Source organism: Mytilus californianus, unplaced genomic scaffold (genome assembly GCF_021869535.1).
Source record: "Mytilus californianus isolate M0D057914Y unplaced genomic scaffold, xbMytCali1.0.p SCAF_6, whole genome shotgun sequence".
NCBI classification, from domain to species: domain Eukaryota; kingdom Metazoa; phylum Mollusca; class Bivalvia; order Mytilida; family Mytilidae; genus Mytilus; species Mytilus californianus.
Window position 1 is genome coordinate 79,978,448 of NW_026262712.1, and position 16,182 is coordinate 79,994,629.

Here is a 16,182-nt window from a genome sequence, read left to right on the forward strand (position 1 = left end):
AGTACAGAAGTGAAATTTTTTCGTCATACTAATGACTTATCAAGAGTGGTTTTTGGGCACTCAACCCTCCCTCTAACTTGTGATAGTGGTGTAGCAGCACAAAATGCGAACAAACTGTAAAAATCAGTTGCAATTGGCTTAACTCAAAAGATCGGTACGAAGCACCGAAAGAAATAACATAAAAAAATACATTAAAAAAAAAACGACACAAACACCGATAAAAGAGTACTCGCAGTTAATGAAATCTAGTTCAAAGCCAATGGCAACTAATTAATAAATCTAGTTCTTTTATATACTAAATTATCAATCAGTACACATCCAACGGATTTAGTGTTAACGTCATAAATTGTCGGAGCAACTCATGACTTTGTGCAATGCCAAAATATAAGTAAACAGTATAGACAGGATGTATGATAATGTGTTCTTATAACTATAAATATATATATATAGCAATATATATTTAGTTATGTTTTAATTTTTAAAACAAAATCAATGTTAGTACCGATGAAAACAATATTTAAAGATTATACTACTGTGTTAGATTGATAACATTTAAGAATAAGTTTATCCAAAGGATCAATGCGTTTACATGAATCGTATCTAAATTTACGGGTTAATAAACAACATCGCCGTAAAAGAGGAGGATGTGAAATCCAGCTTTTAATCAGAATTCTACAGGTACAGCAAAACTTCCTTGACAAATATTTGTATCTATGAAAAAAAATGGTAAAGGTTTTAATTAATGTGTGGTAACGAAATCCCTGACTTAATAATGTTCCAGGTATACACTGCGTCCATAAATTGAGTTCATTGAAATCTAAATCACGACTACAGACACGGGCATACCAAACAAACAAATATACATATCGTAAAAAGAGGACACTTTAAAAAAGGAAAATTTACAGATTAATCAGGAATGAAAAATTGTCACTTTTGTCGTAATTTTTTTATATAGAGTTTCCCCTGTGAAACTTACATCCAAATCGAGAAAAGGTAAATTATCGCTATCGGTATGAGATTTATTTAAAGTAAGTTCATTTGGGCATATTTCAGCAGAAACATTAAGTTAGTGTTTGTAGATTTATCAATGTAATGTAATCATGGTAATTAAGACAGATCTTCACTGAGTATGGCCATAAACTGTGATATATGAAAAACGGGAACAAATCTGCTATCAAAGGGCGCAATTGGTGTCCATAGGAATACCTACAATCTGCCGATAAACTGTATTGCAGAAACGTACATAGGTGTCGTCAAGAATAAAATGTTCAGCTTTAATTATTTGTTCCAGTAAGTATATCTAGCATATTTTTCTTTTCCATTACAGAAGAAGACTTTACATAAGTTGCAGTATATAAATCTACAACCCAATTTTTCAAAGGACCAAAATTTGATTAAATAAGATAACTCCATATCTCCAGGTATTAAAGGACAATTATTCACGTTAAGACATCTTAGAAATGCCACACTTGATGACTCTAGATATCATCTTGAGCCATTGAAAAATACAAATGATAATTGTTCAATCATGAGTTTTGCGATTAATCATGTAAGGAACAACTATAATTAATATTATCAGTGTTTTTATTTTATGGTCGGAAAGGGGTATAATATTAAGAAAACCTTCGAGAAAAACCTGCGAAAAATGAAAGACATATCAAACCATTATTTCCCTATTATTGTCATTATTCATCATGTTGTCATGACTTACATGAAACAGTAAAACATTTAACATCTCGGTACTTGAACTTTGTTTATTATAATTCTAGAAATGGGCGTATTACTTACGCATTTATCAATTTTATTGTTTAGTCAAAGTCAAACATAACGTGAAATGAAGTTGGGCATGCTGCACAGTTCTGTCAACATGGTCAAGGGATGTTCTCCAAGGGGTGCTTTCTATCAGGTTCGACATTTAAGATAAATTTAATAAATACGTTAAACCTTTTTTTTAAACAGACTTGTAATCTGGTGTGCCAGACGCACGTTTTGAGTACATAAGTTTCATCGGTGTCGCTCGAATCAAAACTGTTGGAAGCGAAAGAGCAATTCCAAGAGTAGTGCCAAATACCACCCAAAGCGAGATAACTCTAAATTTAAATCAGTGTTTACCTTGGACACACGATTTTGATCACTGAAGTGTTTAAAGATACGATAAAGTACCGTTTCTACATAAAATCTTGCACATCACATGATTCACTTGCCGGTAGTCTCAACCATGGCGTCTAATGTCCAAAGTTTTCTTGGGAATTATTCAGATATTTTTGCAGTAGCAGGAGTAGTGTCTGTTTCATATATCGCACTTAAGCTCGCCCTTTCAATTTTTAATGGCATCAAAGTCTTTCTTCTGGCAAAACCGCTTGGTTTAACTAAGAATTTCAAGAAATGTGGACAGTGGGCTGGTAGGTGCAACTCATCAGTTTATGCCAAAAAATGTATACTTGTACAAATATTAAGTTTTATTTAGAGTCGGCATAGTGTACGGCGATTAAGACTTAAGTCTTAAAAACACCTTTCTATTGTTGAAGCCTGTACATTGTATACATGTAAGCCCTATTGCACAGGCACTTGTTTCTATCCATGGGAAGCCCCACTATCAACGTATATTTACGTAAATATACGTTGATAGTGGGGCTTCCCATGGATAGAAACAAGTGCCTGTGCCCTATTGTCATGGTTGTCTCATTGACACAGCTTTCATGTGGAGTATATAATTTATAAACCTCTAGAAGTCCTGTTGTCATGGTTGTCTCATTGGGGGTCTCATTGACACAGCTTTCATGTGGAAATTCCGACCTGACTGTATATAAACCTCTAGAAGTCCTGTTGTCATGGGGGTCTCATTAACACAGCTTTCATGTGGAAATTCCGACCTGACTGTATATAAACCTCTAGAAGTCCTGTTGTCAATGGGGGTCTCATTGACACAGCTTTCATGTGGATCCACCTGACTGTATATAAACCTCTAGAAGTCCCGTTGTTATGGTTGTCTCATTGGGGGTCTCATTGACACAGCTTTCATGTCGATCCGACCCAACTGTATGTAATTTTTTAATTGTGTTTTCATTAGTGTATTGCTATGAAATAAAGGTTTTAAATAAGGGTTTTTTATGTTTAAAACTAAAATATCGTTCTAAATATGTGTTTTGTGAATTATTTTGCCGAAATGAAGAATGAATATTGTCATGATGTAAAAGGCCAAGTTCATTCATGTTTATAGACTTGTAAAAGAAAGTTGGAAGATTCCAAAGGACTATCAAATTTGTCACAATGATATTGCCACTATAGAAATTTTCATTGTTTTTACTTATATAGCTAACATGGCTAACTACATGTATTTTACTTTACACCAAAGCTAATATCAACAATCATGATTTTCAAACACATAACAATGATACCAAATTAGCTTTATAAATACCAGTTAACCGTAATCATTAATTAATAATGAATAATTGATCAACTGATCACCAAAAAAAATATTTGGGGGGGTTTTAAATTTTAATGTGCAACAACATTTTTGAGGGTTACAATTTTTCACAGTCTTTTACTGTACTCTAGAAATGGTGTCACATCTCATCTTTTTTTTTTATGGTGTACTGATGATGAGCTAATAAGCCTTTTTCTTCTTTTTATTTACGTAATTCTTGTACTTATATTATTGTGTAGAAAAGATACTTTGAGATCGTACATGCCAGCTAGAATAACAGCAAAATTTTTTTGTTTGTGTTGGAATAAGTGACTATTGACCTTTGCCATTCAATGTTGAGGTCTCCTTTGCAGACTTTGCAAAAGGCAGGCATACATGTATATCCCTATTGTTGAATTCTGACATACATACAGAGGAATACAAATCAAAAGTTCCATACAAGTTCAGATCTTTCCTTGTTTACAATGTCCAATTAACCATGATCACAGGAAATACTGATTTTGATTGGCTTATTATCACTGATTTTCATGATTATGATTGTCTCCCTTGGGAATTTTTTTTAATCGGAAACCAACAAACTTTTGTGTATAGATTTTTACAAAATTGTGTTTCAGGCTTTTTTAATGATCACTGGAACAAGGGGTCAATATCATCATGATCATGTAATTGACATCTAAATTGTGAAAGTTTGCATGTACGGAATAAACCATCTAATGAGGAATAACATCTTTCCTCTTCTTTGAGGGGGAATTTTAAGTATTAGAAATGCAATTTATTGTTTAAAGTTAATTTATTAACTTTTCAATTAAAAAGCACGCACCTATCTTCATTTTGTAAAGAGGTTTTTTTAAATGCCCAAAATAACCCAGATATAAAGTCAAAACCCCAAAAGCTGTCATGATCGTAAATAAGCAATTGTATATTGTCATAATAGATGAAATTGATATAAAGTAAGACTAAAATTTAGGGATATAATATCTTTTTGACTCAATTCAATGGCATTTAATTAGATTCAAGTCTAAGATTTTTGTTTCATGTATGCAAGTTCCTTGTGTAACAATATGGTGGACGTAATTATGAATCATAATATTGAAATTAAAATGCGAACTGTCCGGGGGAAAACAATTAGAACTCCAAATTGTGGCCTTTTGAGAAATATTGAAATTGAAATGCCGACTGACCAATTTAACTTGGAAAAATAGTTATGATATAGTTCATTGTAGTTATGATGGTCAATTATGAGGTATATTAATTAACAGAGTAGCGACCCATCCGATGGTGATAAGCTGATTACCTGTAATCACAACTTATAACACCTGTTGTAAATGTTAATTATCTGAGGGTTATAAACTTGTCAGAAACATGAAGACAGGTAGAATTATAATAGTATTTTTTATACTTTCCAAATTTAAGTGACGAAATTGTTTTTTTAAACCTTTTCATAACTGACGAAAAAGATGAGTGCTAGCTTAATTACTGATTATGATGGAGATATATACATGTCCATTTTGCATAATTTCATCCACCATATTGTTACACATGGAACTTGCATAGAAGAAAAAATGATGGTAATCTCTTTTTAGTCCCCTATCGATGAAGTCGAAGGGGACTTTAGGTTTGCACTCGTCTGTCAGTCTGTCCAACCGTCAGTCCGGCAAATCAGCTTTCCACACTTTTTTTCTTCGTTCTTGAAGATATTGATTTGATATTTGGTATATAGTTTTATCATGACAAGTTATAGATCAAGTTCCAATTTTGTTCCGGTCTGATGATTTAGTCCAGAGTTATGGACCATAACTCTGGACCATATCTAATGTTAGAGTACTATGTTAAACCATATTTCTGTACAAAGGGAGATAACTCATTTTTTAAAAGACATTCTTTGTTAAATTATTTGAAGAATTTTTTGGCAGATTTGTTTGTTATTTAGTATAAACTAATTTTCTGAATGCTATATATATAAAAAAAAAAAATTATGAAGAGAAATCCTTTAATTAGATGATAATCTATTTTTTATTAATGTATATATTTCAAAACATTACATTGTGTAGATAAAAGTTGTTGACATTTTATAGATAAGTTACAAATCTATATTAGTTTGTGACAAATGAAAGAAAAAATATTTGGAACTATTAATTATATTTGATTATAATTTGAAAATAGATATACACTGTATTACATCATATCTAATTTTAGAGAACTATTAATCATATCTAATGTTTTTCTCACTCATATAATCAGTTTTCCACACTGTTTTTAGTCATGCTTGAAGATATTGACATGATATTTACTTTTTGTTTACACCATGACAAGTTATAGAACAAGTTAGCATTTTGTTCCAGTAAAATGAATTTTTACCAGGTAGGGGACTATGTATTGCCATGCAATACTCTCAGAATGCTTGTTAATTTTTATTTCTAAAAGCTTTTTATACGACCGCAAAAAAATTTTGCGGTCATATATTGGTATCACATTGTCGGGGTCGTCGTCGTCCGAAGACACATTGGTTTTCGCACTCTAACTTTAGTTTAAGTGAATGGATCTCTATGAAATTTTACCATAAGGTTCAATACCACAAAAGGAAGGTGGGGATTGATTTTGGGGGTTATGGTACCAACAGTTAAGGAATAAGGGGCCAATAGGGGCCAAAATAAGCATTTTTGTAACTTCCAGACATAACTTGTGTGTTAGTGTATGGATCTCTCTGACATTGTACCACAAGGTTCCATATCACAAAGGGAATGCTGGGATTGATTTTGGGGGTAATTGCCTCCAAATTTTAGGAATTAGGGGCCAAAAAGGGGCAAAAAGCAAGCATTTTTCTAGTTTCATGACAATAACTTGTGTGTAAGTGTATGGATCTCTCTGAAATTGTACCACAAGGTTCCATATCACAAAGGGAATGCTGGGATTGATTTTTGGGGTAATTGCCTCCAAATGTTAGGAATTGGGGGCCAAAAAGGGGCAAAAAAAAAGCATTTTTCTAGTTTCATGACAATAACTTATGTGTAAGTGTATGGATCTTTATGAAATTGTACTACAAGGTTCCATATTACAAAGGGAAACCTGGAATTGAGTTTGGGGGTAATTGCCCAAAGCGTTTAGGAATAAGGGGCCAAAAAGGGGGCAAAAATAAGCATTTTTCTAGTTTCCAGACAATAACTTGTGTTTAAGTGTATGGATCTCTCTGAAATTGTACTGCAAGTTACCATACCACAAAGGGAAGGCTGGGATTGATTTTGGGGGTAATTGCCTCAAAATTTTAGGAATTAGGGGCCATAAAGGGGTAAAAAATCAAGCATTTTTCTAGTTTCAGGACAATAACTTGTGTGTAAGTGTATTGATCTTTATGAAATTGTACTACAAGGTACCATACCACAAAGGGAAGGCTGGGATTGAGTTTGGGGGTGATGTATCATAAGGGGGTTCAAAAAATTTGGGGGGGAATTTTTTTCTTTAAAATTTTCCATTTTAAATTGGTTATTTCTGATTTATATATAAAAGCAAATAATAATGATATGGTTTAAATAGGTAAATTAAAATTTTTAAAGTTCTTAGACCACATTCATTCTGTGTCAGAAACCTATGCTATGTCAAATATTTAATTACAATCCAAATCAGTGCTGTATCAAGCTTGAATGTTGTGTCCATACTTGCCCCAACTGTTCAGGGTTCGACCTCTGCGGTCGTATCAAGCTGCGCCCCAGCGAAGCATTTTATTATACTTGTGAAAGCCATCTTCTCATAATTTAAGACTTTCAAAAATGTGCCAGACCATCGGACAAGACTGCCAATTATGCTGTAGAATAGACAATTATTGGCACCTCACTCATCCAAGTGTTCAGTAAACATGGTAAAGAAAACTGTGTGATCCAATATTCTGCAACCAAAATCATCACAAAACACTTTTAAATATGGATTTTCTTAACACCATCAAGGCATCATTTATGTTTCATTTTAAATATTGTATCAACTTATTTTTTCTTAAATACTTAACTTTTATCTATGTTAAAAATTAAAGGACTTAATTCTACTGATGATACACTAAATACCAGATACAAATTGTAAACCAGTTTTGTGGGAAACAGCATGTGCCAAAAACCATTTGGGGAATGAAAATTTTCAAAAAATTTGTTAGACATATATGAGAAGTATTTTCTTAAAATGAGCATCAGGCTAGTAGATATAAAAGTTTTTGGAACAGCTTGGTAAAATTGTTTGAATATGTTTTCCAGATTTTAACGATAACAGATTTTGATTTTCCCAAAAATGTTTTTGTCTGAATAGTTTTTCGTCAGTCAGATGAATCATTGCAGTTTGACCAAATTTCTGACAGCCTTTTGATGTCAATTACGGGAAGTCTGTATTTTATTTCAAAATTCTGTCATTTAGTATTCTTTCTATTCACAGAATAATGTTTTTTCCCTGTATACATGTAGTCATGATAATCTTTACGAAATGTGTCATCTTTTCACAATCTGTAGCTTGAAAACAACATGAACAAGATTGGTGACCTATATTTTTATAGACAATGCTTATTACCACAAAACACAGTTCAAGTTCAACTTTTGGTGCATCACTTTTATAATTCTCTAGTCATGCTAGTTATGTCCCTTTATAACATTATATGTAAAAGGGGCATCATCTTTGTCTTCATTAAAAAAATTTTTTAAATAGCACAATATAAAGTACATACAGTTGACATATAAGCATAGTATTAAAACAATCTGTTGACTCAATTTTTTGTTTATCTTTTATAATGCATATGATCATAATTCAGCAGTTCTAATTATTATTTGAAACTTGTTGCAGAATAAGGATCATACACATGTAACTTTTCTGAAATAGTTGAATAAGAAAAAAGACAAAGAGACAATATAAACTTTACAGTCTCTGGGTAATGTGGAATGAAATAATATTTATTTCTTTATTGACAGTGGTGACTGGTGCTACAGATGGCATTGGAAAAGGATACACACACCAAGTAAGTGTGGTTCTCTATTTCCAGATTATGATTAGACTATTCAATAAGTACTCTTCTTTTAGTTCTTTTGGGTTGTAGAGTTGCTGTCTCAATAGCATCTCTTTTAATCATGTTTCAGGTCTTTTGATAGTCATATAAAGGAAAGACAGCTGTTTTTTTCCTGCATCACCAACAGAGAAAGAAGGTCCAGTAACAACTTAACTCTGTCTTGTCTGTCATGCTGTCCGTCAGAGAGATCTTGGGTAGAAACTTGTCAAATTTTTCTTGGATTCTTTGGAAGGGAATGATTTAATATTTGGTCTGCAGCTTAATAATGTTGGGTAGTAGTGTTTAAAAATTTTTTACAACTGCCATGTAGCTACTTCCTGTGTGCGAGTACTGTAAATTCAGAAATTATTGCTTGCATTTATTATTGCGATTTTTGAAGAATGGACAAAAACGCGAGATTAATTATTGCTAGTTCAGGAATAATTGCATACAGATATATGTATCAGATATCAGAATGCGAGTTCTTATTATTGCGATACTCACCTAGTCGCATTATTCACAATAATAAAAACCTTGCAATAATTTCTGAATTTACAGTAGTTTAAAAGTTTACAAGGAATTTTATTCACCTTTTTCTTGGCTTCTATTGAAGGGAATGATTTTATATTTGGTCTGCAGCTTGACAATGTTGAATTGTAGTATCTAAGAAATGTGTACATCTTCTGTGCAGCTACTACCTGTGAAATGTGTACATCTTCCATGCAGCTACTATCTGTTTGCCGATAGTTTGAAAATTTACAACTCTCATAATACAAGGAATATTTTCTTGGCTTCATTGAAAGGAAATGATCAATTATGCTTCAATATTCATGCTACCTCAATCAATTGCTTGCGACAATGCAAGTCCAGACACTTAAAATAGGAAGTAGGAAATTATATAACATGTTTAAATTTAAGGTTATAAGTACATGTAGTTTGAAGTGAAGTGTATGATCATATCACAAAAAAATTTCAACAAAGAATTTGTGGTAAAATACATACACATTAACTGCCAAAATTAAGGTCCTGTCAGAGATGGTATGACCTCAAAACATGTACATGGTTCAGTGATTATGTTTAAGTTTATATTTCAGGTTAATTCAATTAAATTACAAGTACATGCATATGAATATGGAGTATATAATCACCATGTAACTTACTTTATTTCAAATTCAACAAAAGTATCATTGATGTCAATTGTAGGTTAAATTTAAAGATAAAGTGTAGTTAGTTAGATGAATTATAATGAAACTACTAAGGACTGATTCTCATTCTGATATCTTATGAAGAAACAGATATTTGGGCCTGATAGAGATATTATGTCATTTTTCACAAATAACAAATATGCATTTGATATTGAATTATATGGTGGTTTTACATCTGCAACATGTTGTAATATCAAATATTCAATGTTTAACATAAAAATTTCCCCATCAATTTAGATTAATTTTAAAAAGGTCAGCGACAATGTGGTGAAATGAACAAATTGCTGATATTTTAGAATTTACCAATACATGTAGATTAAAATGCATTTACTCATAAAAAAGGGGATCAACTTTAAACATTTTCAATGCTTATGGAATACATTTTAATGTTCACAGCTCGCCAAGAAAGGAATGGACATTATTTTGATTAGCAGAACAAAGGCAAAGTTAGAAGATTGTGCCAAAGAAATTGGTTAGTTTAGTTTAAGATCAATACAAAGTTAAAAGATTGTCCTAGCTGTATCTTGGAGCAAAGTTCAAGTTATGTATAAAAAGGACTGAGCTAGAAAAAGGTAAATCTATCTTGGAACAAAGAACACTAAGAATAGGAAATAGCACATGTACCAAAATTGAAGATATATTCCACAAAATCAATACCCATATATATAAGCTGGCTGGTTTTGTAGAAAACACATTTTTTCAGTCAATATCGAAGAAACTGATACAAGTACCTTAAAAGAAAGTAGTGAATGATACCAAAGGGACATTCAAATTCCTTAGTAGACAAAAAAAAATGAGAATGCCATAGCAAAAAAACTAAATATGATCGAAGAACGAACAACAGTATACAAAACACAACATAAAAGACTGAGCAACACGAACCTCACTAAAACTGCCGTTATCTCAGGTGCTCCAGAAGAGTAAGCAGATTCTGCTCCACATGTGACACCCTTTCAAATAATTAATTGGTTTTTTCTGGTCTTTGTGAATCATGCTTTTCAATTTTCTATCTTATGCTGTTCTTTTTGCAAATGCAATGCCACAATGGTTTATATGTGCATTAAAAACAAATTAAAGCACCCAATTGATCAGTTCACTTATTGAATTCATTGATTATGTGATTACAAAGGTTTTGAGTCAGACTGATTTAATTTTTAGCAATGCCAGAGGTACATTCAACAATGGGTCCAAGACTTGTTTCAGACACAGTGTATTGATATTGAGTTTCATAATCATTTCTAATTCTTATATACATTTTTTTAGAACAAAAGTTCAAAGTAAAAACCAAGATTATTGTAGCTGATTTTAGTGCTGGTTTACAAATATATGATGCAATAAGAAGACAGTTAGCTGGACTAGACATTGGAGTTCTAGGTAAGACAACAATAGTTTTTCATTAAATGACTTTTTGACTATGTAATTTTTTTTTCATCAAAATAACACTGCTTTTTGCCTTTCCTTTCCATTACTTTAGCCAAGAATCATTTTATTTTTTATCTTGAACATGTTGAATGTGATCAAATTGGTTGTAGTCTTCAAGTTGACCATAAAATACAAATACAAATATCTGATACTGCTACTTCAAATTAATATATAGAACAGTGGGAAAAAGTTATTACATGTCTTTCTTGGTACAGGATCTATAACTGTCATATTTATGACTTTGTAACCTGGTTGGTTTTGTGAAAGTGTGCTTGTCTAGATTGAGTAAGTTGGTGGATTCAATCCCCAGTCTGATAGTGTGCTTGTCTAGATTGATTAAGTTGGTGGGTTCAATCCCCAGTCTGATAGTGTCCTTGTCTAGATTGAGTACGTTGGTGGGTTCAATCCCCAGTCTGATAGTGTGCTTGTCTAGATTGAGTAAGTTGGTGGGTTCAATCCCCAGTGTGATAGTGTGCTTGTCTAGATTGAGTAAGTTGGTGGATTCAATCCCCAGTCTGATAGTGTGCTTGTCTAGATTGAGTAAGTTGGTGGGTTTAATCCCCAGTGTGATAGTGTGCTTGTCTAGATTGAGTAAGTTGGTGGATTCAATCCCCAGTGTGATAGTGTCCTTGCCTAGATTGAGTAAATTGGTGGGTTGATCCCCAGTGTGATAGTGTCCTTGTCTAGATTGATTAAGTTGGTGGGTTCAATCCCCAGTGTGATAGTGTGCTTGTCTAGATTGAGTAAGTTGGTGGGTTCAATCCCCAGTGTGATAGTGTGCTTGTCTAGATTGAGTAAGTTGGTGGATTCAATCCCCAGTCTGATAGTGTGCTTGTCTAGATTGAGTAAGTTGGTGGGTTTAATCCCCAGTGTGATAGTGTGCTTGTCTAGATTGAGTAAGTTGGTGGATTCAATCCCCAGTGTGATAGTGTCCTTGTCTAAATTGAGTAAGTTGGTGGGTTGATCCCCAGTGTGATAGTGTCCTTGTCTAGATTGATTAAGTTGGTGGGTTCAATCCCCAGTGTGATAGTGTGCTTGTCTAGATTGAGTAAGTTGATGGGTTCAATCCCCAGTGTGATAGTGTGCTTGTCTAGATTGAGTAAGTTGGTGGGTTCAATCCCCAGTCTGATAGTGTCCTTGTCTAGATTGAGTAAGTTGGTGGATTCAATCCCCAGTCTGATAGTGTGCTTGTCTAGATTGAGTAAGTTGGTGGGTTCAATCCCCAGTGTGATAGTGTGCTTGTCTAGATTGAGTAAGTTGGTGGGTTCAATCCCCAGTCTGATAGTGTGCTTGTCTAGATTGAGTAAGTTGGTGGGTTCAATCCCAAGGCTATTGAATCCTAATTGTGTTTGTTACATGTTAAAGTCTGATTTTGCAATGATTAGAAAAAAAATTGTAGTAAGACTTTCTATTTGAAAGGCTTTGCCCTTTCACAATACCAATTGCTAAAATTATTTACCAAATTACAGTTTGAATTCATCACTACAAACTGATAAACTGGTTAAGCATTTTAGCTCATTGCTTAAATGAAGGTTATTAATATGAACCAACTGCAGTGAAATAAATGATTCTTACCATCCAACTCAAGTGACATGAATTATTTTTAATATTCACAGTAAATCAAAGAATGTTCAGGAACAGTTACCTCCCCTTACACAGTATTGTAAAAAATAATTTTGTTCAGCTAAGAAGTTTCAGTTATAAATAAATATGATTTTTAGACATAGATATCGATTATACAAATAAATTGCATAGAAATTTTAATGCAGTATATATATATGAAGATACATTTTCAGTATTTCAGAGAAGAATTAGTAGCAATTTTACAACAGTCAATTGATCCTGATGAAGGATATTTGTTATCTAATATCTTTGTGTAGTAAGGGTTTGTAGACCTTGGGGACCATTTGATTGTTACTATTTCTGATTTTTTGACTGGATTTCAGTTAACTTTAATACCTTATTATGTTTTGATTCTAATGATTGTAAGCTTAATGGTTTTCTTATATAACAAAACATCAATTTTGCTGTATCTATGTAATGAAGCAATGGTGCTTGGTAAACTAGACCCCTGTTGTGTTCACTTATCGCTACACTAACAACAGGTACAGCCTAAATATCATGGTCAGCTTTCTGACTGGTTGATTTAATACTTGATGGAAAAACGTATATAAATAGAATGTATTTCTCTTTCTATATCTAACGCTCAGAATTTTCTGAACATAATAATGTCTGGATATTTAATTTTGTAACATGTTGCGGGGGACATGGAAATACCGGGTGTCCATCTGTCCGATTGTCCGTCTGTCCGGTCTTGTAAGCGCTCTCATAGGTACAATTCTTGCCAGATTTTTATAAAACTTATACTATAGGTTAATATCAGCAATATCTCAAAGTTTTATAATGGTGGCCGATTGACTTTTTTAAAAGAGTTATGCCCCTTGGAAATATTAAATTTATGGAAAATGGCCTCGATAGCGCTCTCACGGGTACAATTCTTGCCAGATTTTTATAAAACTTATACTATAGGTTAATATCAGCAATATCTCGGACAAGTTCTATAATGGTGGACTATAAAACTTATAGTATACTCTAAGTAATGCCCTTGAAGGTCTGTTTGAAATATTTAGTATACAAAAAAAAAAAACTTTTTTGTCCCCCGCGCACGCTTTTTATTTGTAAACTGTTTTAAAGAACAACAACAAAAAGTTTTTTTTTTAGTTATTGCCCTAGGACAGATAAAATATGTGCAACTGGGGGGACATTGGAACTCTGTTCTATTATTTTTTTTACATCTACCTTAATTAAAATGTAAAATCATATTTCGAATCTTACAGCTGTATGCATACACCTTGGAATAATATACTATATATATATTATGTCCCAGCATAGACAATTATATGTAAAAAAATATATATATAGATTACTAGTTATATTACTACTACTCCATGTTTGAACACACCCGTATCATGTCTTAAAATGTACTTTAAAAAATTAATACCACGTAGAGATATAAATAGCTTGCTGTATGGAGTTAAATAACAGATACATATTTATTTTGGGGCATCGCAGTATCAACATTTGAGGTCAAGTTGTCCAAAGTTCCCGTCAATATAATTGGTCGATATCGTGAGCGAATCATTGGATTTGTAAGACCCGTCCAATTAATGCCAAGGTGACAATGGCGCCAACCCATTCCTTCAGTGCAGAGCTTTAGATGGAGTGGGAGACCAGTTTATGGGGTTTGGGTGTGTATAAATTGTTGTTTCTTTTTTGTTCACTTGTTCAATGGCAAATCAAGCAGGGTATGAATTTATCAGCTTTGCTCACAGTTTTTCTTGTCTTTTTCAGCTCACCTGGTCCGAAGGGCCAAGTGAGCTTTTCTCATCACTTGGCGTCCGTCGTCCGTCGTCAACCTGCGTCGTCCGTCGTCGTCGTTAACTTTTTACATTTTGAACTTCCTCTAGAGAACCACTGAATGGAATGAAACCAAACATGACATGAATGTTTCTTATGAGGTGCTGACCAAGTGTTGTTACTTTGTAGCGGATCCATCATCCAAGATGGCCGCCAGCGGGGGACTTAGTTTAACATAGGACCCTATGGGGAAATACATACAAATGTCTTCTTTTAGAGAACCACTGAATGGAATGAAACCAAACATGGCATGAATGTTCCTTATGAGGTGCTGACCAAGTGTTGTTACTTTGAAGCTGATCCATTATCCAAGATGGCTGCCAGCGGGGGACTGAGTTTAACATAGGACCCTATGGGAAATACATACAAATGTCTTCTTTTAGAGAACCACTGAATGCAATGAAACCAAACATAGCATGAATGTTCCTTATGAGGTGCTGACCAAGTGTTGTTACTATGAAGCCGATCCATAATCTAAGATGGCCGCAAGTGGAGGACTTAGTTTAACATAGGACCCTATGAGAAATACATACAAATGTTTTCTTTTAGAGAACCATTGAATGGAATGAAACCAAACATGGCATGCATGTTCCTTTTGAAGTGCTGACCAAGTGTTGTTACTTTGAAGCTGATCCTTCATCCACAATGGCCGCCCAATGGGGACAATGTTTAACAAAGGACCCTATGAACAATACATACAAATGTCTTCTTTTAGAGAACCACATACTGAATGGATTGAAACCAAACATGGCATGAATGTTCCTTATGAGGTGCTGACTAAGTTTTGTTACTTTGAAGCTGATCCTTCATCCATGATGGCCGCCAATGGGGGGACTTCCTTTAACATAAGACCCTATGGGAAATACATAAAAATGCTTCTTCTAGAGGTGCACTGAATGGAATGAAACCAAAACATGGCATAAATGTTTCTTATGAGGTGTTGATGAAGTGTTGCTACTTTGTTGCCGATTTACTGTTCAAGATGGCCACCAGGATTTTTTATTAAATTACAGGACCAATATTAAACCAAATTTGGCCTCACTCATTATTAGGGTATCTGTTATGATTTTAATCTATTTTTACATGATTTCCAAAACCAAATGAGAATCAGGTGAGCGACACAGGCTCTTGAGAGCCTCTAGTTATCTATCTTTACATGATTTCTAAAACCAAAGTAGAGTCAGGTGAGCGACACCGGCTCTTGAGAGCCTCTAGTTTTAATCACAATCAGGAAAATGACACTATGTAGGCAGCCTGTCAACCTAATGTTATTTCTTCATTGTTTTGAATGAGTTGTTTTAAGTATTATTTGTTTAAAGTATGAGTAGGCAAAGATGGAAAACCTTTCCATTTCTCATTTTACTGGAACATCAATCATTCTTACAGGAAGACTACTGGTATAGCATATATTTAAACGGATGATTGCCATTCATGTTATTTTAAAAAATTTGAAGAACAGACTGAAATTTATGTGGAACGACAAAAATGACTTTATCATTTATCAGCATCTTTATTGATGGAAATAATAAAACAGTAGAAAGGTAAAATAATGGTATGCAGTCAAACACATTTGTTTTGTGTGAATTTTTTTTTAAAGAAGCCTGCAACTTGTGTAAACAATAAGGATTATAAATAGATGTAGCTATAACTAAGCAATATTTTTCTCCATATGCATGAACCTGAAACCTCTCAAGTGTGCT

The 16,182-nt window shown here is 33.4% G+C and overlaps 1 protein-coding gene across 1 annotated transcript in view; it reads left to right on the forward strand.

Moving 5' to 3' along the window:
- Window positions 1–2,177: 2,177 nt before the first annotated feature.
- The window catches only part of LOC127704206 (very-long-chain 3-oxoacyl-CoA reductase-B-like), a 41,911-nt gene continuing 27,906 nt past the window's right edge, over window positions 2,178–16,182 (forward strand). Inside the window, exons 1-4 of the mRNA XM_052208149.1 lie at window positions 2,178–2,402; window positions 8,365–8,411; window positions 10,040–10,115; window positions 10,907–11,017. Of these exons, the coding sequence (XP_052064109.1) occupies window positions 2,192–2,402; window positions 8,365–8,411; window positions 10,040–10,115; window positions 10,907–11,017 (445 nt within the window). The 5' untranslated portion in view covers window positions 2,178–2,191. The remainder of the gene's footprint in view (window positions 2,403–8,364; window positions 8,412–10,039; window positions 10,116–10,906; window positions 11,018–16,182) is intronic.